The sequence below is a fragment of the Aquarana catesbeiana genome, linkage group LG13 (assembly GCF_042186555.1).
Source record: "Aquarana catesbeiana isolate 2022-GZ linkage group LG13, ASM4218655v1, whole genome shotgun sequence".
NCBI lineage: Eukaryota > Metazoa > Chordata > Amphibia > Anura > Ranidae > Aquarana > Aquarana catesbeiana.
Window position 1 is genome coordinate 155,601,059 of NC_133336.1, and position 26,190 is coordinate 155,627,248.

Below are 26,190 nucleotides of genomic sequence, written 5' to 3' on the forward strand. Positions count from 1 at the left end.
TGATGGGGACAAGGGCCTCTTCCCGACAACCCTTGCCCGGTGGTTGTCTGGGTCTGCAGGGGGCTTATCGGAATCTGGAAGCCCCCCTTAACGAGGGTGCCCTCAGATCCCGGACCCCCCCCCCCCATGTGAATGAGTATGGAGTATTGTACCCCTACTCATTCAATAAAAAAAACAAAGAAGACAGAAAAATGAAGAAGAGCAGAAGAAGCAGCGGGAGAAAAAGAAGCCTGGAGGAGGAAGATGCGGGAGAAGATGGAGGAAGAAGCGGGGAAAAAGAAGATATTTTTAATAAGACTTGTCAAAAACTGTCTACTGTATTTTTTAACACTACACTACTTTTTTTTTGGTGAATGGGTAGGGGTACAGTGCACCCCAAACTCATTCACATATGGGGGAGGCTCAGATCTGGGGACCCCCTTGTTAAAGGGGCTTCCAGATTCCGATAAGCCCCCGCCCGCAGACTCCGACAACCATCGGGCAAGGGTTGTCGAGAAGGGGCTCCTGCCCCAAAGCACCCATCCCCCCCAATGCCTGCCAGGCTGCATGCTCTGATAAGGGTCTAGTATGGATTTGATGGGGGGACCCCACATTTTTTTTTTTTTTTTTTCATTTTGGCGTGGGGGGTGGGGGATTGGTCCCCTCCGAATCCACATACTAGACCCAAGGGTCTGGTATGGGCCCGGTGGGGGGGGGGTTGCGCTGTGTTGTGTTTTTTTTTTTTTTTAAGCCGACAATTATATATAATTGTTACTAACGAAGAAGAGAAATAAGAAATTCTTTCTATATGAGGTCTTGCTCGGTTTTTATCTTTCCGATGCCGAGACAATGGGGTGTTACTTAATAACTAGCTTTGCAGACATTTGTAGCCATAGGTTTATCTGAATCTACCTGGGGCCTTCGCACACCACCTTCGTGTAAATATCAGGCTGGTTTGTGAGTAAATCGTGAACCATTGTTCCTATCTCCAGTTCTGTAAGCAAGCTTGTTTATAGCTCTCTAACAAGGTTATAAAAAATGCATAATGTTCTGTTTGAAAAATTCATGTGATCGCCCTGAGCATCTCCTCTGTTTTGAGGCCTATCTAACCTTACATCTCCATCTGAAATTTATTAAATATGTCTATTTCTTTATCATAGTTCTGACACCAAGTTCTAAGATGGCCGCAGTTAGATTGCACATGCGTGGTTCTGCGTGTGTCCTGGCTCTGCCCTACGTGTTTTGTCATTTGTTAAGTCATCGGGGGCTCCTTTTTCATCTTTCTGCTCACTCTGGTTAAGAGGGCGTCCTTACTCTTGGCCTTCCCTATAACATCTGAAGCATTGAGGATTGATGTTTTAACCACTCACATTCCTCCATGGACATTAAGTATTGGATCTGTAGGAATTTTTTAAAGAGTCTTAACCCATCATGGAATATGTGTGCGTTTTTATGTACCTTATGTGTGTATATACTATATATTCTAGAAAGATATTCTACCATACTCATTTTACTGTTTGTTTTTCTGTTTTCTTCCAGTAACAAACCAAACCCAAACCAGATTAATGCAAATAACATTAAGCCAGCAGTAGTAAATGGAACAGTGGTGCAAGGCCCAAATGTGGGGGCAGGTCGAGCCTGTGAAAGCTGCTACAGTAAGTATTTTTAATTAATTTTTTAAGTCATACATCACATGGGCCATGCCTTTTTACAGGTGAAAATAGACATTTGTTAACTGATTACGGAGCCTCCAACTGTAATGTTTAAGATAATATAGCACCAGTTTTGCATGAGGACTGGTCTCTGCAATTCTGTCTGTATTGGGTTTTACTTGTGAGGCTCAATCGTTTGTTCAGATGTGTTCAATCTATCATGGCACCTGTAGGGCTGGAGCTGATAGTTTGACATTCTGTTTTGCTTTGTATGTTAAAGTGGTATTAACCCCAAACCCTTAAAGCAGAGCTCCACCCGAAAGGAGAAGCTCTGCTTGTTTGCACCCCCACCCACTGCTACATTTGGCACTTTTGTGGGGGGGGGGGTTTGAGAGGTTCCTGCTCCCACTTCAGATTGCTGCAGCATGATGTTGTCCCTGCTGTCAGAATGCAATGACACAGAGGGGAGTATTTCTGCAGCCAACTTGAGGGGTGTGGACGGGCGACTAGATTTATTTATTTTTCCCCATTCAGACCGCTGATATAGTCAGCTTTAGAGGGACTAACTTGACCTCTCTTCGGTCTTTGATACGGTTGACCACCCGCTCCTTCTCAATAAACTACATTCCCTTGGCCTCTGAGATTCTGCTCTATCCTGGTTCTCTGCCTATCTATCAAAGCACTCCTTCAGTGTCACCTACAACTCTGTCTCCTCCTCTTTATTGCCCCTTTCTGTGGGCGTCCCCCAAGGCTCTGTTCTTGGACCCCTTCTCTTCTCTATCTACACCTCCTCCCTTGGTCAATTGATAACCGCCCACGGCTTCCAATACCACTTATACGCTGATGACACCCAAATCTATCTGTCTACTCCTCACCTCACTGCTTCAGTCTCCTCTCGCTTTACTAACTTGCATAGCAGCTTGGATGTCGCAACACTTCCTTAAACTAAATCTCTCTAAAACTGAACTATTAATATGCCCCCCGTACCCTCTCCATGACTTTTCCATCAAAATCAACAGTGCAACTATCAGTCCCTCCCCTCACACCAGGGTACTAGGTGTAATCAGACTCTGACATGTCATTTCAGCCTCAAGTCCAATCGTTGTCAAAAGTTTGTAGAATTCACCTCCGTAACATCTCTAAAATTCGCCCCTTTTTAACAAATGAAACCACCAAGCTCCTCATTCACTCCCTTGTTGTCTCTCGCCTTGACTATTGGAACTCCCTTCTCATTAGTCAGCCTCTCCATAGGCTATCCCCTCTTCAGTCTATCATGAATGCTGCTGCCAGACTTGTACACCTTACCAACCGCTCAGTGTCTGCCAACCCTCTCCTCCAATCCCTACACTGGCTCCCAATCACCCAGCGAATTAAATTCAAAATGCTAACCACAACATACAAAGCCATTCACAACTCTGCCCCGAGCTGCATCACCAATCTTGTCTCCAAATATCATCCAAATTGTCCTTTCCGCTCTTCTCAAGACCTCCTACTCTCAAGCTCTCTCGTCTCCTCCTCCCATGCTTGTCTCCAGGATTTCTCCAGAGCCTCTCTCATCCTCTGGAACTCGCTACCTCCACCTGTCCGGCTATCCCCTACGCTTGCTACCTTCAGGCGATCCCTGAAAATGCATCTCTCCAGGAAAGCCTATTTACGTCTCCTACTAATCTTTTACCACTTCATTAGCTCATTCCCCACAGTTACAACCTTTTGTACCGCTTGCTCCACCCTATTAGATTGTAAGCTCTTCTGTGGAGGGCCCTCTTAATCCTCTTGTATTTTATTGTATTATAGCTGTATTGTCTCCCCTTTTATATTGTAAAGCGCTGCGTAAACTGTTGGCGCTATATAAATCCTGTATAATGATAATATAATAATAATTAATTGAAGCCACATTTCAGCTCTTACTCTGCTACATTGGAAGGACAGCTTGGTCTTTTAAAAGATAATAGATTTACTGGCTCGATGAACAGGTGAAAATAAGGGGAAAAAACTAAAAGACGAAACTAATGCAGAGACCATGTCTAAGACTTGGTAAACTGCAATATAATAAATGTTTGATTTTTTAGTTTGATACTACTTTAAGAACTGTTGTCAGACCAATACCACTCCCCTAATCTTGTTTTGACTTCTTTACCCATGTACCCAAAACCACTCTTCCCTTCCTCCACACCCTCCTCCCATGCCTTCCTCCCACAACTTCATCCTCTCCACAGATATCCCTTACCCTTGTTCTGTTTACACCCGTTAGTTCACAAAAGAGATATCACATGCTCAACTATCTTAGTACACCTCCAGATGTTTGTGCATTTTAATGCAGTTTTCTAATATTGTGTGAAGCATTACTTTTGATCTCAATAAAACTTAAATAATAAATGAATTGGAAAAAAAAATGCCTTTGGCTCTCAAGTTACCATTAAAATTCCATTGAATTTAACCACATTCATTGACCGAAAAAAATGTTGCCACGTTTGCTAGTAGGTCAAATGCATATCCAATATAAAGTAGGGAAAAGTTAAAACTATTGTCAGGTTTTTATTTCTGTGATCCAGCTGGGGAGAATTTCCATAAGTTTCTGCCCCATGATGTCCAAACCCACAAGAAAGTTTCCCTTAAACAAATGGCGTACTGCGAAAATTGTATGAATAAATTTGAGTTGTGATACTTGTAGAGCTCTCTGCCACCAGTTTCTATGTTATAATTTATCTCAGTACTGATCGGGGATACACCACTTTTTTTGCAGGCTTAATATTTTTAGCTTTTTTTGCATATACTGTACAGCAGATATGTTTTCACTTTTTTGCACAGATGTTATTTATAATTGGTTTATTGGGTGCGGAGGTGGTTTTATTTGTGTACTTTCTACACATATGTACATATATTATTTGTATGTGTTTATTTGGTGAATTACATTAACATAATGCATATGGTTTACTGACCTGGCTCAATGTCATCCAGGGCTTATATTTGTGTTACTTGATGCATGATAACATTATAAAGAGACTGGAACAGTGTTTCGCAGACTTTTTCCAGTTGGGGCACCCCTGAAAATTTTTCCATGTGTGAATTATTAAAGTGCTGATGGAGACACAATGTGAGCCATAGAATATATAACACAGCAAAAAAGTGAAGGTAAAAATGTAAATAAAGTGCAAAGTGAAAAAAACTCCTAGGGAATATGAACTCTCAAGTCTCTACAACTATAATGGTAAACTGTAAAGAAATAAAACCATAAATGGATGGGGATAGTGAATGGAGAAGTCCTTCCAAAAAAGTAAAAAATTGGGGGTGTACAAAAGGTGATGAGTTCCTGGGCAACTCCACTGGTGATCTCCTAGTATCATTGGTCTCTCAGAACTCTCAACTCATGTGTATGAAGAGATCAGAATCAACAGATATCTCGCAGTGGGTGGATATTATTGCAGAATCCAAATAAAGCCCTGTCAGGTTCTCATAGACAAACCATGGCTCAAACTGCTTCTCCTCAATCTCTGTAGACTTCCATACCCCTGTCCTAATGGACTCCGGTGTATAACAGGTGATATAGGAAAGGGAGAAAGGCTTCCAATAGTGTAGTACGTTAAAAATAGAGGCTGAGAACTGAGGACTCAGGAAGCCAGCCTCCCATCTACCCCCCCCCCCCCTTCCATTGCTCTTCACTGCATTGTGCCAACCGGGCTCCTGCTGGGCTGATGTACAGGTCAGCGGAGCAGGAGCTCGGCCGGGTCTGACAACCTTTCTCAGCCAGCATGCTACTGGAATAGAGTGATGTACAGGTCAGCGGAGCAGGAGTTCGGCCGGGTCTGACAGCCTTTCTCAGCCAGCATGCTACTGGACTAGAGTGATGATCCTTTTTCGGAAGAGTTTATATATATTTTTTTAGACTGTGGGTTATATCTGTGGGGTGTTTACATTTGCAAAGTGTCATGTAATATATAATAAAGATTCTTTTCATGCAATTTTTGTGGTGCGGCCATTTGTTTTTAGGGGGTACTTTTTCTTGTTGGATAATTTCCTTGTTTGCACACTTGGTGGTGCTGTTTTTTTTAATACAAACAAGAAATGGGGTTCAGTTGTCACTCTGATCGGAAAGGCATGGACACTGATTTAAAACCTTTGTCAGATGTTATAGTCCTTCCTTGTGCTACTAAAGCGCTTTTTTTTTTTTTTTTTTTTTTTTTTTCGTTTTCATCCGTACTCCTGTTGGGAGGGATTTCCACAAACAAACCACCGTAGTTCTAAAGAAATGTACTTAGGAATGTTTCCTGGCTCCTGGGCAGAATTTTTTTTATATGGTTGACATACGCCGGATATATAATTTAATTGGGGTACAATTCACCCTATACTGCGATGCAGCGTATAAATTAACTACATTGCAATACAGTTCTAGCAGCACAAATAAATTACATTCACTCAGCAGTATGATGCCTAACGTGTTGTACTGAGCAATGTTCTCTGAACCATCATGTCATTCATGAAACCACTTTACCCAGTCAGCATTTTGTAGCCCCTAGGGTACCACTGATATACCTAGTGGTGCAATGTCTGACATTCAGTGCCTGAGTTAGACCTCTGCCCAGCATGTCCTATAAGGCAACGCAACATAAATAAAAAAAATCTAAAAGCATTTCAAAACAATTCATCAAGTTACTATGATACATGATGGACACAGTTCACAACAGACATACACAATTACCCCATTACTCGACATCTAGCAAAATTGCTAGAGTCCATCTAGCAAAATTGCCTTGTATGAATTTCAAAACGCCTAATTCTGTAACTTTATCACTCTCCCCAAGTCTTGTAGGGTTTGTGGCAGTGCAATTTTCGAAAAGTGTGGGAAAAGTTTAACGACTTGGCGTCCACGCTAAAGCCGAATGACGGCCACAGCACGGACCTGAATTTCCGGGAGCCCGTCATATGACTGTCTCCCCTTTGCACGCTCCCTGCGCACACCCTGTGATCACCAAGTCACTGAGACTCGGGTGATCACAGATCCGAGTAAGGGGGACAACTGATCACATGATGTAAACAAAAGCTCGGTAATCGTGGTTTTTTTTTCTCCTCACGCTGACAGCGTGAGGAGAAAGAAAAGCCTTTCACCGGCTTATGTGCAAGGGACACCGGTCCCGAAGAGGCAATTCTGCCTTATCTGTGCCCACCAGTGCCCACAGTGGGCATGAGTGCCACCTATCAATGCCCATGAGTGCCACCTATCAATGCCCACCAGTGGTGCCAATCAGTGCCACCTAGCAGTGCTGCCTATCAATGTAACCAATCAGTGGCCATTATTGCCACCCATCAGTGCCCATCACTGCCACTTATCGGTGCCCATCAGTGCCGCCTCATCAGCCTACATCAATGAAGGAGAAAAATTACCTGTTTGCAAAATTGTATAACAAAATATAAAAAAAATTAAAATTTTTTAAAAAAATTTGGATTTTTTAAATTTTTTTAACAAAGGATAAAAACTGCAGAGGTGATCAAATACCACCAAAAGAAAGCTCTATTTGTGAGAAAAAAATTATAAAAATTTCATTTGGGTACAGTGTTGTATGACCGCGCAATTGTCATTCAAAGTGCATCAGCGCTGAAAGCTGAAAATTGGTCTGGACAAGAGGGGGGGGGGGGGTTTAAGTGCCCAGTAAGCAAGTGATTAACGTCAAAATTAAAAATCATATATATGATAGACTGTCACTAGCATTAACAGCTGTCTTTGTTTTTTGGAGTCCCCCTGTAACAGTTTAAAACATGGTGATCCATCAAGTAAGTCTGTTGTTTTTCAGCTCCCTTTAACAGACCAAGCTGTCCAGCAAAAGTGGCAGTTAAAGGGCTGAGACAAATAATTTACTGATGACAGGGATGCTTACAATGGTCGGCTTATATTCATTGGTCTAAAACCTTTATCCCAAAAGGAAAAAAAAACTATTGCTGTAACTGCTTAATAAATTTTAGCTGGAATTCAGCTTTAAATTGACATCCTTTATGTAAAGTCCATCTAAATCTACTAGCCCATCTAGCACTACCATTTAAATCTACTAATTTATCCAACCCTAACCTCTCCAAGGGTGGCTATTTTGCTCCCCTGTAGATACAGTGGAGTAGTGAATGTAGCCACCCTAAGGCCTCATGTTCAACTACAGCTGCTAAACTTAAGTTTATAAGCAGTTGGGCGTTTTTTCTTTCAGCAGCCCCCGAACTCTCCTCTGTTATCTTATGTCTACATGTACACTCAGTACTCTGATATTTTCTACTTTTTGTTATGAGAAAATTCCAATAAACTCAATTTTAGTCATACATTTAGGCCAAAATGTATTCGGCCATATGTCTTTGGTAAAAGTCAATAAGCCTATATTTATTGGTTTGCACAAAAGTTATAGCGTCTACAAACTAGGGTACATTTTCTGGAATTCACGCAGCTTTTAGTTTGACTGCCTGCCTATCTCATTTCTTGAGGTGCTAAAATGGCAAGGCAGTACAAACCGCCCCCAAATGACCCAATTTTGGAAAGTATACACTCCAAAGAAATTGCTAAGAGGCATGTTGAGCCCATTGAATATTTAATTTTTTTGTCCCAAGTGATTGAAAAATGACAAAAAAAAAAAAAAATTTTTTACAAAAAGTTGTCACTAAATTATATATTGCTCAAAAATGCCATCTTTATATGTGGAATTACACCCCAAAATACATTCTGCTGCTTCTCCTGAGTACAGGAATACCACATGCGTGAGACTTTTTGGGAGCCTACTTGTGTATGGGATCACGAAAACCAATCACCGCCTTCAGGATTTCTAAGGGCGTACATTTTTTATTTCACTCCTCACTACCTATCAGTTTTGAAGGCCATAAATTGGCCAGATAGCACAACCCCCCCCCCCCCAAATGACCCCATTTTGGAAAGTAGACACCACAAACTATTTGCTGAGAGGCATGGTTGAGTATTTTGCAGCTCTCATTTGTTTTTGAAAATGAAGAAAGAAAAGAAAAATAGTTTTTTTTTTTCTTTTTTCAATTTTCAAAACTTTGTGACAAAAAGCGAGATCTGCAAAATACTCATAATACCTCTCATCAAATAGCTTGGGGTGTCTACTTTCCAAAATGGGGTCATTTGGGGGGGGGGGGGGGGGTTGTGCCATCTGTGCATTCCATGGCCTCCGAAAGTGTGATAGGCAGCAAAATAAAAAATGTACACCCTTAGAAAGCCTGAAGGCGGTGATTGGTTTTTGGGGTCCTGTACGTGGCTAGGCTTCCAAAAAGTCTCACACATGTGGTATCCCCGTACTCAGGAGAAGCAGAGAAGCTTTAAACAGGGTTGAACTGTCCTTGCATTTTATGCACAACATTTAGAAGCTTATGTCACACATTACCCACTCTTCTAACCACTTGAAGACAAAGCCCATTCTGACACTTTTTGTTTACATGAAAAAATATTTTTTTTTTTTTGCAAGTAAATTACTTTGAACCCCCTAACATTATATATATATATATATATATATATATATATATATATATATATATATATATATATATATATATATATATATATATATATATATATATATATATATATAAAGCATAGGCCCTACAGATTAAAATGGTGGGCGTTGCATTTTTTATTATTATTATTTTTTTATTATATTATTTATTTGCGCAACACATTTTTTTTTGGGAAAAAACACACTTTTTTTTAATTTTAATGCACTAAAACACACTATGTTGCCCAAATGTTAGATGAAATAAACAAGATCTTAGGCCGAGTACATGGATACCAAACACGACATGTTTTAAAATTGAGCACAAACGTGCAGCAGCCACAAACTATATACATTTTTAAAAGCCTTTACAGGTTACCACTTTAGATTTACAGAGGAGGTCTACTGCTAAAATTACTTCCCTCAATCTGGCCTTCGCGTTGATACCTCACATGCATAGTGCAATTGCTGTTTACATATGACGCCAGACCGACGCTTGCGTTCGCCTTTGCACGAGAGCAGGGGGGGGGACAGGGGGGTTTTTTTGTTTTTATGTTTTTATTTATTTATTTTGCTTTTTTATTTATTTATTTTTAAACTGTTCCTTTCATTTTTTTTTTTTATTTATCATTTTTATTGTTATCTTAGGGAATGTAAATACCCCCTATGATAGCAATAGGTAGTGACAGGTACTCCTTTTTTTTTTTTAAATTGGGGTCTATTAGACCCTAGATCTCTCCTCTGCCCCCAAAGCATCTGACCACACCAAGATTGGTGTGATAAAATGCTTTCCCAATTTCCCAATGGCGCTGTTTATATCCGGCGAAATTGAAGTCATGAAATGCTCGTAGCTTCCGGTTTCTTAGGCCATAGAGATGATTGGAGCCATTCTGGTCTCTGATCAGCTCTATGGTTAGCTGGCAGGACCACTAGCTGCATTCTCAGGTTCCCTGTTGGGACAGGAGGGCCAGAGAAAACCATGGAAGACGGTGGGATGGGGAGGGGGGATGTTCCTAGCCTAATTAGCTGCTAGGATTGCTTTTACATGAAAGCCAACCGTTAGCTGAGAAGAATGATACCAAGATGATACCTAAACCCGCAGGCATCATTCTGGTATAACCACTCAAAGTCCAGCAACATACCAGTACGTTGCTGGTCCTTGGGCATATATTGTAATCCTTTTTTTTTTTTTTTTTTCATGCAGCCTGTGGCTGCATGAAAAAAAGAGATTGATCGGTGGGTATGCCCACCATTAGAATACCTCCCTTCATCCACCCATTTCTAATGATGGGCATACATGTAAAATAAAATAAAGTAACATTACAGTATAACAGACATACCATACCTGCAAAGCAAATAAAAAAAAAAAACATAGTAAAAAAAACATTTTTTAACGCAATCTGTGCCTAAAATATATATATATGCCGAAGCATGGGGGCAACCGCCCCAAAAGTTAGATGCAAATTGCTCCTCCACCCCTGCTGCCCCCATTCTTCGGCATACGGTGGCGACGGAAAGTATTCAGACCCCCTTAAATTTTTCACTCTTTGTTATATTGCAGCCATTTGCTAAAATCATTTAAAGCGTTTGTAAAGGTGTTTTTTTTTTTTTTTTAAAATAACAAACATGTTATACTTACCTTCACTGTGCAGCTCGTTCTGCACAGAGTGGCCCCGAACCTCGTCTTCTGGGGTCCCTCGGCGGCTGTTTCAGCTCCTCCCCGCAAGCATTCACCACCTTAATGCGAGCTCCCTCGCACGGTGGTGAGTGCTTGCGGGCGCGCTCCCGTGATACAGCCGGCGGCTATAGCCGCTCGCTGTATCACTCGGCCCCGCCCCCCGGCGCGCCGCGTCATCGGATGTGATTGACAGCAGCGCGAGCCAATGGCTGCGCTGCTTTCAATCCATCCACTGCAGCCAATCAGCGGCCAGGGTGAGCGGAGGAACAGATGTCGGGAACGCGAAGCTGACTTTCGAGGCGTCAGGTAAGTAAAACAGGGGGGCTGGGGGCGGCGGTTCTGTCAGAAGTTTTTTCACCTTAATGCATAGAATGCATTAAGGTGAAAAAATTTTTACCTTTACAACCCCTTTAAGTTAATTTTTTTTCCTCGTTAATATACACACAGCAACCCCATATTGACAGAAAAACACAGAATTGTTGACATTTTTGCAGATTTATTAAAAAAGAAAAACTGAAATATCACATGGTCCTAAGTATTCAGACCCTTTGCTCAGTATTTAGTAGAAGCACCCTTTTGATCTAATACAGCCATGAGTCTTTTTGGGAAATATGCAACAAGTTTTTCCCACCTGGATTTGGGGATCCTCTGCCATTCCTCCTTGTAGATCCTCTCCATTTCTGTCAGGTTGGATGGTAAAAGTTGGTGGACAGCCATTTTTAGGTCTCTCCAGAGATGCCCAATTGAGTTTAAGTCAGGGCTTTGGCTGGGCCATTCAAGAACAGTCACAGAGTTGTTGTGAAGCCACTCCTTCGTTATTTTAGCTGTGTGCTTAGGGTCATTGTCTTGTTGGAAGGTAAATCTTCGGCCCAGTCTGAGGTCCTGAGCACTCTGAAGAAGGTTTACGTCCAGGATATCCCTGTACTTGGTCACATTCATCTTTCCCTCAATTGCAACCAGTCGTCCTGTCCCTGCAGCTGAAAAACACTCCCACAACATGATGCTGCCACCACCATGCTTCACTGTTGGGACTGTATTGGACAGGTGATGAGCAGTGCCTGGTTTCCAACGCACATACCGCTTAGAATTAAGGCCAAAAAGTTCTATCTTGGTCTCATCAGACCAAAGAATCTTATTTCTCACCATCTTGGAGTCCTTCAGGTGTTTTTTTTAGCAAACTCCATGCAGACTTTCATGTGTCTTGCACTGAGGAGAGGCTTCCGTTGGGCCACTCTGCCATAAAGCCTCGACTTGTGGAAGGCTGCAGTGATGGTTGACTTTCTACAACTTTCTCCCATCTGCCGACTGCATCTCTGGAGCTCAGCCACAGTGATCTTTGGGTTCTTCTTCACCTCTCTCACCAAGGCTCTTCTCCCCCGATAGCTCAGTTTTGCCGGACGGCCAGCTCTAGGAAGGGTTCTGGTTGTCCCAAACGTCTTCCATTTAAGGATTATGGAGGCCACTGTGCTCTTAGGAACCTTAAGTGCTGCAGAAATTTTTTTTGTAACATTGGCCAGATCTGTGCCTTGCCACAATTCTGCCTCTGAGCTCTTTAGGCAGTTCCTTTGACCTCATGATTCTCATTTGCTCTGACATGCACTGTGAGCTGTAAGGTCTTATATAAACAGGTGTGTGGCTTTCCTAATCAAGTCCAATCAGTATAATCAAACACAGCTGGACTCAAATGAAGGTGTAGAACCATCTCAAGGATGATCAGAAGAAATGGACAGCACCTGAGTTAAATATAATATATTTGTTTTTCTTTTTTAATAAATCCGCAAAAATGTCAACAATTCTGTGTTTTTCTGTCAATATGGGGTGCTGTGTGTACATTAATGAGGGAAAAAAATGAACTTAAATGATTTTAGCAAATGGCTGCAATATAACAAAGAGTGAAAAATTTAAGGAGGTTTGAATACTTTCCGCCCCCACTGTATGTGCTCTTTTTTTTTTTAACTGTGGTGGTGAAATCACCTCCTTCAGCACTGGAGTCATGGCTTTATGTATCGTGGAAGCAAATGCTGTTGCTGTCAAGATAAATAAATCCGCACTGCAGCTGAATGGCGTACCTGAAAACAAAAAAATGGTTAACAATAAAACACAGTAAACAGTAAAGTATAAAAAAAATATATATATATACCTAAAAAGCAAACGGGATAAAACATTTTGTTTTTTTTATTTTATATATATATTTTTTACACTTTTATTTGTAACTGTAACGGTTTGGGTCTCTCAAAATGCGATGGCATCTTCGGAGACCCTGTGAAAGTGCAGTCTGTGCAGTCCTGTACCCTACGCTAAAACTCCACTAGTGTATGGTAGCGTTCAAAACATTCACCAATGCAAAGATCAGGATTGTCAGGACAGGAGGGACAATAATAGCGGGTGTCACGCCTATATCCGCGCTTGCTACAGACACGACATCTTCTTTGGGGGGCTCGTTGGGTAGGGGTACTAGGGAGGACATACGCAAAATGCCTCTCATGCAGCCGGCTTACTGCATACACTGCATACAAGCACCGTCTGGAAACAGAAGGGCTCTGACGATCTCTTCCTGGAATTTAAGAAAGGATCCAGTCCGTCCTGAAGCTCTGTATAGCACATGAGCGTTCAGCAAAGGCAATTGAAATAAATAGACACTTTTTTGTACCAGCATCTGGCCTTACGGGCAACTAGGTACGGCACCAACAACTGGTCGCTGAGGTCCACCCCTCCCATATTTTGGTTATATTCGTGGACACAGAGGGGTTTCTCCACAACACCAGTCGCCGTAGGAGTTTGGACCGTCGTGTCTGCGTGAAGAGAGGACAGAACGAAAACATTCTTGCCCCTCCACTTCACAGCGAGCAAATTATTAAACTTCAAGCAGGCTCTCTCCCCAGCCTAAAACTGGAATCTACAAGCCTCTGGGGTAAGCCCCGACGATTAGATAGCACGGTGCCACATGCGCCAATCTGATGATCAAACAAGTGACTAAAAAATGGCACGCTCGTGTAATAATTGTCAACATACAAATGGTACCGCTTTCCGAATAAGGGTGACACCAAGTCCCACACAATCTTGCCAGCGCTCCCTATGTAATCTGGGCAGTTTGGCGGCTCTACGTGACTATCTCTTCCCTCGTAAACCTTAAAACTATATGTATAGCCTGTGGCCCTGTCACAGAGCTTATACATCTTGACCCCATATCTGGCACGCTTGCTGGGAAGATACTGTTTGAAAGATAAGCGGCCAGAAAATTTAATCAGGGACTCATCAACGCAGACAACTTGATCGGGCGTAAACAAGGCTGCAAAACGTTGGTGGAAGTGGTTTACGAGGGGCCGAATTTTGTAGTCGATCGTATCCAGGGTCTCCGCGAGGACGACAGAGTTCATTGTCATTGAGGTGCATGAACCGCAAGATCTGCTTGTATCGTGCCCTGGACATGGAAGCAGAGAACACGGGCGTATGGTGAATTGGGTCAGTGGACCAATATGACCGCAACTCACTCTTTTTAGTTACGCCCATGAGGAGGAATAGGCCCAGAAAGGTCTTAAATTCAGAAACCGTAATTGGTTTCTGATCTCTGGCAAGGGAGGACAACTGGGGATTAGCGGTGATGAATTGACCAGCATACAAATTACTTTGGTCCACAATAGATCTATAGAGATCTTCCGTGAAAAACAGCGAATAAAAATCAAGTGACGTAAAATCAATTGTTTCCACCTGAATTCTGGGTTGGCCAGTGAATGAGGGAAGTACGGGTGCTGCAGAAGTGGTGGGTTCCCAATTCGGATTTGCGAATGCAGCAGGAAGGGCACTATGGGCACGACGGGCCTGTGTTCGTCTTCTTGGTGGCAGCGGGACACTACTTGTGCTTGCCACCTCGCCAGCTTGAACTGCACTTATGGGACTCGCCACGTCACCAAGTGTTACTGCAGTGCTGGATGTACGACCAGGGTGTACTAGGCTGCTGGTGCTGGCCAGTTCACCAGAAGGAATACCGGCGCTAGTACTGCTCTGCTCCATACTAGAGGCCTTCGGTTCTTGCACATCAAGGACAGAAGAAGAAGTTCGGAGTCTGGTACGCCTGACCTTGGCAGGGACCACAACTCCGTCGTCAGAGCTATCTGTCATGGAGCCGCTGTGGTCTACAGGATCGTATTCTGAGCCTGAATCTGACAGATGAGTGACTTCCTCTTCTGTCATGCTCAGAAACGTGTAGGCCTCTTCACTAGTGTACCTTCGATTTGCCATTTTGGGCTCTAAATTTACTGGTACACTGGTGAGACTCACAGGAAAAAAAGCTCCTAGGCTGTCAGCAACTGTATCAAACGCTACCAAAAAACTGTTAGCAATCGCAGGGATCAGGCCTGACTCTACAAACGCTGCAGTTATGTGTTTAGTAAGTGACAGTGTTCGATCGATACTGCACTTGGGTGGGCTGGGCTGGGCGGAGGGGCAAAACGTAAGTGCTAGCAGGTATCTGGGCTGATCCCGCTAACACTGCGTTTTTGGTAACCCTAAAGTGCTGGGGATGCTAGTATAGATCTGATCAGATCAGATATTGATCCGTTCAGACACTAACTAAGGGAGGTGTATGCTGTGTGCGAGGGTGTTGGCTCTACTGGAACTAATCTGATGCTGCCTGGGGCGACGCAGACCCTGACTGACCCTAAAACTGATATCACCCATGGGGCAATCAGGGGCTTAAACCTTTATTGGGTAATAAACGGCAGGTGCCCTGACGTTGTAAATAAAAAACAACTAACTAACCAGCGTCACCCGTAACACTTACGCTGGTGAATTTGTTACATTTTACACCCTGAATATGGGTGTAACGTGACAAAAGGTGACCTTGTCCTTTAAGTTTGACTACGATAGAGCTTATTTTGTGACAACTGCACTTGTTTCACAGTTTAATTGCAGGGACAGCAAGCAGCCTTCTCAGTCATTCTCTGTGTGTTTGTAGAAAAGAATTGCCACTAGTCAGCTTAAACTTGGTTTTGGTAGTAATATAAATTTGGGTCTTGCATAGACTCCAACTCTCAAAAAAAAAAAAAAAAGTTTGTTTTTATCCTTCTCATGAATGAAAGTAAAAGCTAGATGATTCTTATTGTAGTAAGATACCAATTCTTTTGTTTGCTCCGTTGGGCCTTTACATATAAGAATGTCATCTAAGTTGTACTGTATATACCTCTGGTATAGATCGGGAGATGTTTTCTGAGAATGGGTTGTTGGACATTCCAGAAAGTTATTCAGAGAAAGCCATAGAATCCAAATTAAGCCAACCAGCAGCAACTCTTACCTGCATGCACACAATTTGCCAAAACCCAAGGTGGATCAAGAATGTTACGAAGGTGTCGGGGGGCGTGTCCGGACTTGAAGCAGGGAAGACGTGCTGATATTGAGCTCCGCTCATCCAGCTACAATCCACCGCCATCCACTGCTCATCTCACCGTGGTTAAACACCAAACTTCTTCCATCCATCCCTGGGCATCCCTTGTGGCAATCCCAGCGGATATTGAGGAAATTTAGCCGACTACTCCTGCACTTAAACTCCGGCTATCATCACATGGACTGTGAGCCAGCGGCAGCCACCCCTCTTGAGCACAGTGAGTAGCCTATCATCCATCCACAGCTTGTCTGTGATAATCCATTCTGATGTTAGCTGGGATGTAATACAGGCCCTTGGGGAGATAGCTGTAGCCCAAACGGAGCGGGGCCCACCCGTGCAGAGGCTGCACTTAGGAAAGACCGCGGCTTCGGCCTACTCCCGGAAGACGGCGGCCATCTTGCTGCACCCAGCTCCCCTTCTACAAAGCCTGTTGAGCCACACAGTCTGCCATCCTCCCCCCACAGCCACTAAAGTATCCCCCTTTACAACCAGCAGATGAGCCCAACAAACAAATAGAGGCCTTTCTCTACTTAGATGCCATTTGAGACGTGCTTTGCTGGAGCTGAGCTATCCCGGTTGTAATCCACAGCCATCCTACTCCAGAGCTCACTGAATCCCCCAATAACCCCCCCATCCAGGTCCCTGGGCATCCCCTAAACGGACCCCTGCCTGTCTGGTAAATCCTGGCCATCCGCAGACCCCGGCCAGCTCCATCTGCCATCTTGGGGCCTACTGGACTTGTTGGTTCTCCGCGCACGGCTGCCGCGCACAGTTCATCAGGCGGCAACTCCTTCCAAACTCGCCCGTGGCAGCTCCGCGGGCCGTGGGTTGGGAGTTCGGGAGTCCTGGGGGCCACCAGAGTTACCCTACAAGAGATTGTGCTCCGGAGATAGAGGTGAGGGGCATCCATCTCACTATACCTTGAGCCCGCCAGTAACTCCCTCGCCCCCCCTTGGCCAGACCCCAATACCAAGACAATACAAAATCACTTTGATCGCGGGGGAGTGGAACCAGTTCACGGAATTAGGAGACTTACCTTCTGATAACAACCCTATCTCCACATCTGGGTGCAGGAGTCATCCTGCTACAACCACACAAGCCAGATTTGCTCTCTACAGAGACATTGGTGCTGCCAAGCAGTTGAAACAATCTCCTAGGATCCTGGCGTGAGTCCTGGGTTTCTGGTCTCTACCCCCACGAGTTCACGGGTACACCTCATCAGGCAACATGTAGCCCCACAACAGATTCAAAACAAGCTATTGCCCCAGGATTGGGGTGTTAAGATGAACTAAAGTCATAACTATAACTAAGTGGGGGCGCATGCGAGGCGCGCTGCAGTTCACCATCTGAAATTGAGAATTTCATCGATTCATCGAGGATTTAACACACACTGTAAGGATCAATTACCTTAAATAATTACATTTTTTTTATAAGCATCCCTACATTTCATACTAGTGCATGCCGTCAGGCAAGAAGGCGTTCAATCGCCGTGCGCAAAAGCACTCTTCAATCACATACCCACTGCGCAACAAGGAGCAGAATAAAATGGCGCATAAAGGCACTACTTCGTCACCCGTACAGTCCCCTACAACTGCTAGTGGCTCTCCACATAAGTCTTCAACACAAAGCAGTGACCTCCCCTCTCAGATCACAAAAGCAGATTTGGACTCCAGTTTAACTAAGATCTACGAAAAACTTGTAGACAAAATACAGTGTGAACTCCAAAAAACACACTCACACAAGAAATAGCAACCCTGGGAGGACGCACAGATGTTCTTGAAACCAAACATGATGAGCTGTCACTTGCACACAATGATCTTAGAAGGGACTTTGAGCTATTAGCTGAAAACCACTCATACTTACAATCTCAAGTGGAAGATTTGGACAATCGAAACCGCAGGAACAACCTGAGGATTCGTGGTATTCCAGAGTCTGTCACCGAATTGATGCCAGCAGTATCCAAGCTGTTCCACAATCTCCTTCCAGATTTACCTCCATCCTCATTTGTGTGCGACAGAATTCATAGGGCCTTGCGTCCTAAACCACCTCCAGACAAACCTTCACGTGACATTATTCTATGCATGAAAGACTTGATCACAAAAGAAAGCATACTAAGAGCATCTAGGAATATGCATAACATTGAATTAGATGGATCCAAAATTCAAATATTTCCAGACATCTCACAAGCTACCCTGGAAAGAAGACGTAAAATGAAAGAGATAACTTCAGTATTACAATCAGCTCACATCAGATACCGATGGGGTTTTCCATTTAAGTTATCAGTACCACACAATGGCACCACTTATACAGTTTTCAACATCTCGGAAGGTAAAGATCTCCTGGTAAAATTGGGTCTTTTGGATCCAGGTGCAGTTGCAAGATCTCCTACCACTCCTCATACTTCACCCATCTGGGCCACCCCAGCCACGTGTCGTGGACAAGGAAGATGGCGTCCAGCACTCAGAAATTTGGATCCCTGAAGATAAAGATGAAGCACATTTGCAGCTGAAAGTTCACCATTCTTCTGGATTTTGTTTTTGTTTTGTTTTGTTTTTCTTCTTCCTTTACAGGATGCTAAGAACAATTTTTATAGTTCTAAAAATGTACAAGTTTTGAAGTTTGATTTACTATGTTTAGTAAAACAGTTCTATACCTTTAAAAGATATTGGGAAGGTCTATCACAGTTCCTACTATGTGATCTTAAGTGATCTTATACATTTAATCTTTTTCCCCCTTTTTTTTTTTTTTTTTTTTCCTTCCTCTTCTTTTATGATGTTTTTTCTACTAATTTTTTCAACATATGTCACAACATGCTCTATTATTTCTGCATATAGAATCCTCGCTGAGGCTGTTCTGCTCCGCCTCCGCTAGTTTGTCCCCCTACTCACAAAGGACTCCAAAAGCATGGTTCAAATAGTGGATACATTTCTACGACTGATCCTGCTATCCATTGTTTTAATGGTGGATGCTCCATTTGTGAGTGATGGACAGTATTGTCCACAACAATATTATTTTCGGTCAGGCAGTGCCTCTCACCCTGATCCCCAAGCTATATATAATTTTTCTCATAATTATACTAAAATATTTTATTTTTACAAAATTTTGAAAAGGTCAAACAAATTCTCTTTATTTTACTCAAAGCATTATGATGGTGCATTGTTGTGCACGGTAGCACTGTTATTATCTAGGAGTTCATTATCTCTAAGGTTCTACTGTTCAGGTTCCCAAATCTCCAACATTTACATATATAAATATAATTTATTTAATATAGAGTGGCCAATAAGAAAATACCAATACAAAATTTTGAAGTATATTTTGATATATTGTATTTCTGAAGATATAGATGGCAATACAGTGACCTCTAGATTTTTCTCTATCTCAGGTAATTTTTCTTTATTAATGTTATCATGGTTACCCATATTACTAATACCACACCAAATTTGCCATATGCTCTGCCCTGGGCCTTGTGATTCGTTGCCACTACCTCACAACTATCATCGCTTTCTAACACTAATACAATGGGTCTCAGGGTGATTTCTCACAATGCCCAGGGCATTAATTCACCTCACAAGAGAAAGAAAGCTTTTCGCCACTATAAAAGATTGGGAGCAGATATAATATTAATGCAAGAAACTCACTTCGCTACAGACAAACACCCTAAATTTTTTGACAAAAGCTTCAGCCAATTTTATTGCACTACTTACAACACAAAATCCAGGGGTGCTGCCATATTTATTAGGAACTCTGTGGTTTTTGAGGTTCAAAATATGGTTAAAGACCCAGACAGTCGTTATTTGATTTTGAAAGGCTCAATTAAAGGACGTTCTGTCACCATTGCCTCAGTATATGCTCCAAATGATGCTCACTCAAACTTTTTCAACAAATTTTTTGATACCCTAGACAATTATCTTTCCACACATCTAATAGTGGGCGGTGACTTCAATTTAGCTGCTCATTCTGCTCTGGACAGAAGCAAAGTTGTCCCATCCTCTAAAGCTTTCCCCAAATCTTTGAACAGATCACTATATAACCATCAATTAGTGGATACTTGGAGAGCTCACAACATAGGTATCAAATCCTACACATTCTATTCCCACCCGCATAACAGCTTTGCTCGACTTGATTATATCTTCTGCACCCCAATCCTACTGGCCAATTCCTCTAAGGCAGAAATCCATGCATGTCCTTGGTCTGATCACCATATAATCTCCTTTAACACTTCACGTATAGGTCTTACCAACACAACACACACATGGCGAATAAACGACTCCTTGCTCACAGATCCATCAAACAACCAACAAATCCTATCTCACCTTGAGGAATACTTTGCACATAACGTAACACCAGACATGTCTCCTACAAACATCTGGATGGCACATAAAGCGGTAATGAGAGGCCATCTGATAAATATAGCTTCAATTAAAAACAAATCCAAACTTGCAGATATTAGATCCCTCACAAACGATCTAAACCATTTATATCACAGAAACAATCAAAACCCATCTAGTGACCTTTTCAAACAGATTCAAGAGAAACGCACTACTTTAGACACATTACTAGCATCGGACACCGAAAAGGCCCTCAGATGGTCTAAAGCCAGATTCTTACTCAACAGTAATTCATATTCCACCATGTTTGCTAGAAAACTTAATCAATCTACTAAACCACCCCACACATACAAATTGAGGAACTCATCTGGAAATACCGTGTCCCATCCCAAAGAAGTCATGAGACTATTCTTAGACTTCTATAAAAATCTTCTTTCATCATCGCAATCATCCCCCAAACAGTCCTCTCTGGACTGGCTCAACAACATCACATTACCCACTCTTTCCAGGGATCAAATTGATTCTCTCAATACTCCTTGTACAGACACAGAAGTTAGCAGAATCATTGGAACTTTAGAGATATCAACAGCCCCAGGCCCTGACGGCTATTCCACTTCCTACTATAAAAAATTTGCCCCCATCATTACCCCACACCTTACTAAACTGTATAATAATATCTTACAAGGCGGCCAATTCCCATCCGAAATGCTATTAGCTAACATGTCCCTTCTTCCCAAACCAAATAAAGACCACTCCACCCCTCAAAACTACCGCCCAATATCTGTTATCGACAACGACTTAAAAATATTTGGCCGTATTTTGGCAGACAGATTATCAGCCGTTATCTCCCCATTAGTTGATCCTGATCAAACAGGTTTCATTCCTAACAGACAAATAACTGACAACATACGACTGACCACAAATATCATTCAAGACTCCAACATACATGCCAAATCCTTATTATTACTCAGTCTTGATATACATAAAGCTTTTGACAGCGTTTCCTGGTCATATCTTGACACTCTACTCCCCAAATATGGCATCAACAATGAATTCTTACATGGCTTTAAGGCTCTTTACCACAACCCACAAACACGTATCAAACTCCCAGGCAACAACTCTGACTTTTTCCCCCTGACCAAAGGTACTAGACAAGGTTGCCCCCTCTCCCCTCTACTTTTCGCCCTCGCGATAGAACCCCTCGCCTGCGCTATAAGAAACAACACAGATATAAAAGGATATTTCAAGGGATCTAAAGAATACAAACTAAGTCTACGCAGATGACGTGCTTTTGTATATAACCGACCCTCTAATCTCACTACCCAACCTAACTAAAACCCTTGCTATCTTCCACGACCTGACAGGTCTGGGTGTAAATCTATCCAAATGCTCAGCTTTACCAATCAATATTCCCCCAGCCTTAACAGCTATACTTAAAGACAAATTCTCATTCAATTGGAATGCGGTTTCATTTAGATATCTTGGTATCCAAATTACACCATTGTATAAATCGTTTTACCAAGCAAACTACCCTCCCTTATTTAACAGTATTAAAAATCTACTTAAACTTTGGTCATCATACCAGATTTCATTCTCGGGCAGAATAGTGGCTGTAAAAATGATGATATTACCCAAACTACTTTTTTTTTTTTTTAGAGCCCTTCCCCTTATTCTACATAAAAAAACATTAGATTCTTTACAGAGAGAAATCAACAAATTCATATGGCTAAACAAGAAACCCAGATTTAGCTATTCCCTTATGTTTAGACCCCAAATAAAAGGAGGTCTCAGCATTCCTAACCTTTGGCTTTATTATCTATCGGCCAGATTTACCCAATTAGCCCAATGGTACGCCCCCTCACTTCAAATCCCTTGGCTCCGGTTCGAAGAAGATTCCGTCCTACCCTACAATCTACAAGGACTTCTCTGGTCCAATACTATCCCACCACAAAAAATAAGACCCTTGAACCTCATCGTCACTCACACTCTTCAACTATGGAACAGACAAGTCTCTACATTTAAATTATCCTCTGACATCCCCCCCTTAGCATCCTTTCTGGGTGACCCTCGTTTTCCTCTCCCAGATAGGGCGCAAGATCAAAACTCTCTAACGAATTGGAAGTCACATAACCTAACACATTTAAAATCGCTTTCCCACAACAATTCATTCCTCACTTTCTCCAGTATACAAATAAAATATGATCTCCCACCCACTGAACTAGAGAACTATAGAAATATAAGACAATTCTATCAGAAATATCACTCACTTACACTCTATCCCCCCTATACACAATTTGAACAAATTTGTATCTCCTCCCCTCGTGATAGAGGTTTAATATCTAGAATATATAAAAGTTTAAATGAGACCAATATGCCTGAGAAATCACATCCCATGCTCCAATGGGAATCAGATTTAAATATCTCATTTACTCTTGATCAATGGGATACTATTTTTACAAATCTCCATAAATGTACCAAAACAACCTCGATCAGAGAATCAGCCATCAAATTGCTATATAGATGGTATCTCACCCCCGCTAAACTTAACTCATTTTACCCTTCACTATCCCCACTCTGTTTTAGGGGTTGCCCCTCTCAGGGTACTCTTTTACATATCTTTTGGGAATGTCCCCATATAAAAAACACTTGGCATAAGGCTAGCTTTATCATTGATAAAATATCAGGTAGGAAGATTTCCCTTACACCCCAAATCTGTCTTTTATTCTCCCCTATACAAGATATTCCATTGACTAGCACAAGGCTAATTCACACATTCCTCAGCTCTATTCACTGGGCCATAGCCTTCAACTGGCGCTCCACTACGGTACCTTGGTCACAAATACTCAACCGCATGACGAACATCAAACTCTCTGAGAGAATCCACCACACATTATATGACTCTATGCCACTTTATCAAAAAAAATGGACTCTCTGGGACACCACCTCTATGATTTAGAAAAATTTCTATTATATATATGTAATTGTCCTTTCCTCCTTTTATGACAATACTTTTGACTGGCCTGATTATAACAATGTGTATTTTTTCATCTAACTAACCATATTCCTTTATTATCTCCTATACAACATTTACTGCTAAAGATATTTGTATACATTTCCGTACCATCATTGTAATTGTTTTATACCTTGACCTTTTACATAATAAAAATTGTTTGTAAACAAAAAAAGAATGTTACGAAGGTGTATTGTGCTTAGACTTCCTGGTGCTACATACAGCCATCTATTGACATGAATGGTGCAGGTGGTTCTACGCAGCTATGAACTGCTACTTGCATAAAGTGGTGCATGCGCAAAAATATGCTACTTTGTTTAGGCTGTACTTAAAGGGGGGTTCCGGCTGTGAAAAAAAAAAATAAAAGTCAGCAGCTACAAACACTGTAGCTGCTGACTTTAAATAAGCACACTTACCTGTCCTGGGTGCCAGCGTTGTCAGCCGCCCGAGGCCGACCCGTCCCTCGGCTCTCGGCCCTCGACCCGTCCCGGCGCCGCCATCCTAACTAAGGGAAACAGGCAGTGGAGCCTTACGGCTTCACTGCCCGTTTCCTACTGCGCATGGGCGAGACGCGCAGCGCTTTGTGAATGGGATGCGATGTGTTGTGGGACACACAGTTCCCATAATACACCGTGCCCCATTCCCCAGAAGACAACGCGGGAAGGAGAAGACAGAACATCACCGCGGAGTAGGAAGAGGCAGATTAGAAAGACTGCCTAGCAACAGCCATTTCAGGTGAGTTAAAAAAAAATTTTTTTTTTCCTCCAATTTTTAGGGATTTTTTTGGTGCAATTTTTTTTTTTTTTTGTGGTGGACCTCCACTTTAAGAATTTGTCCTTTTTAATGAGCCCTGAGAAGAAATTTATTGAGAAAAGGCATAGCAGTTTAATTCTCTTTGAAAAAATACCCAAACAACCAGGATTCCAACAATAGTACTTATACCACACTGAAAAAATTATAACAAATATAATTATGTGTTGAGGTGCTGTATTAAAGCATCAAAGCAGAAGCCGATTCCTTCTGCCCTTCAAACTTTTTGTCGATTAGGGCACATACAAGTGCGGTAATTTTAAAATTTGATTTTTATAGTACATAAATAATTTTTTGATCACTTTTATTCCTATTACAAGGAATGTAAACATCCCTTGTAATAGGAATATGACATGACAGGACCTCTTTACAGTGAGATATGGGGTCAATAAGACCCCACATCTCACCTCTAGGCTGGGAAGCCTATAATTAAAAAAAAAAAAAAAAAAAATCACTGCTTCTCAGCCGAGGAGCCGCCTTATTTTTTTGAATGCAGAGGCCGGGCGTGACGTCTTAACACTGCGCCCAGCCTCCGACGATCATAGAGACTCCGGCGACCATCGGGTATGCTGGAAATCTCTATGGTGGACATCTGGGGCCGGCTAATCCGTTCTCCGACTCACCGATTGCAGAGGTGAGTCAGTAGAAGCACCGGAGGGTGGCGGGAGGTGGGGGGACGTCACCGCTCATACAAATGATCTAGCGGCTGACGAGCCGCTATGATCGTTCTTATGGTGTAGGAAACCGCCAGCTGAAAAAGCCGATATCTGAATGATGCCTATAGGTTCAGGCATCATTCAGATATACCACCACAAAGCCCAGGACGTCCATGGACGTTCAGCTGTCGGCAAGTGGTTAATCACTTCTGGGTTTTTTATTTTTTCCTAAAAAAGAAAAAAAAAAACTGAAAATTTGGAAAAAAAGTTTTTCTTAGTTTCTGTCAGTAAATTTTGTAAATAAGTCATTTTTCTCCTTCACTGATGGGCGCTGATGAGGCGGCACTGATTAGGAGGCACTAATATGCCGCACTTATGGGCACTGATAGATGGCATTGATGAGCACTGATAGGTGGCACTAGTGGGCACAGGCGGCATTAATGGGTGGCACTGATTGCTGGCAGTGGTGGGCACATATTTCTGGCACTGGTGGGCACTTAATTGTAATCAGGGCACTGATGATCAGTGCCCTGATTACATCCCTAGATGTCCTCTGTGAGGAGATCCCGCTGATCGGCTCTTCTCTCCTCACATTCTGTCAGTGTGAGGCGAGGAGCTCTGAGGCAAGTGGTTAATGATAGTGCACTCCTTTTCTATCCATATTAATTATTACCACGTGGATTTTCATTCAAGGACATCCATCAAATGTAAAAAATTCACCATGGTTAAAATTCACGATAACTTTTATAGTATGTTCATCACATTTCTGCACAAAGATTATACATCACCAAATATTGATTAACGATCTCAGCCTCTTATTCAATCCTAACTATACAGATCTTGGAAACTTCTAAGAACAGATCTGCTTCCTTCTGTATTACCAAAAAACTAATAAAACAATAATTAGTGTTGTATTTTACAGTATCACACTTCCAATACAATCACCAATCAGGACAATACAAAGTTAGATATACACCTTTATCTCCAGTGATCTTTCATTCATTATTGTCCTATCTTAAGCTGTTAGTCTTTGGTCACACATTTAACATGTTATACAGAACTTGTCTAGTCAGCTATCTTGTTCAAATGACTGGCATAAAAAGGGGTACAACCAGGTTTTTATCAGTGGGTGGAACCCTCTCCCCTTCCACGCCCAATAGGCAGGAATGGAGAGCTAAAAATTGAAATAATTGTAATAATCATGGCTACCTTTTTAGGAATTTAA

At 42.2% G+C, this 26,190-nt stretch overlaps 1 protein-coding gene across 6 annotated transcripts in view; it reads left to right on the forward strand.

Moving 5' to 3' along the window:
- The window catches only part of MTA1 (metastasis associated 1), a 611,607-nt gene that overhangs the window by 263,662 nt on the left and 321,755 nt on the right, over nucleotides 1-26,190 (forward strand). For all 6 annotated transcript variants that reach the window (XM_073610308.1, XM_073610309.1, XM_073610310.1 and 3 more), the window contains exon 12: nucleotides 1,519-1,634. In XM_073610308.1, the coding sequence (XP_073466409.1) occupies nucleotides 1,519-1,634 (116 nt within the window). The remainder of the gene's footprint in view (nucleotides 1-1,518; nucleotides 1,635-26,190) is intronic.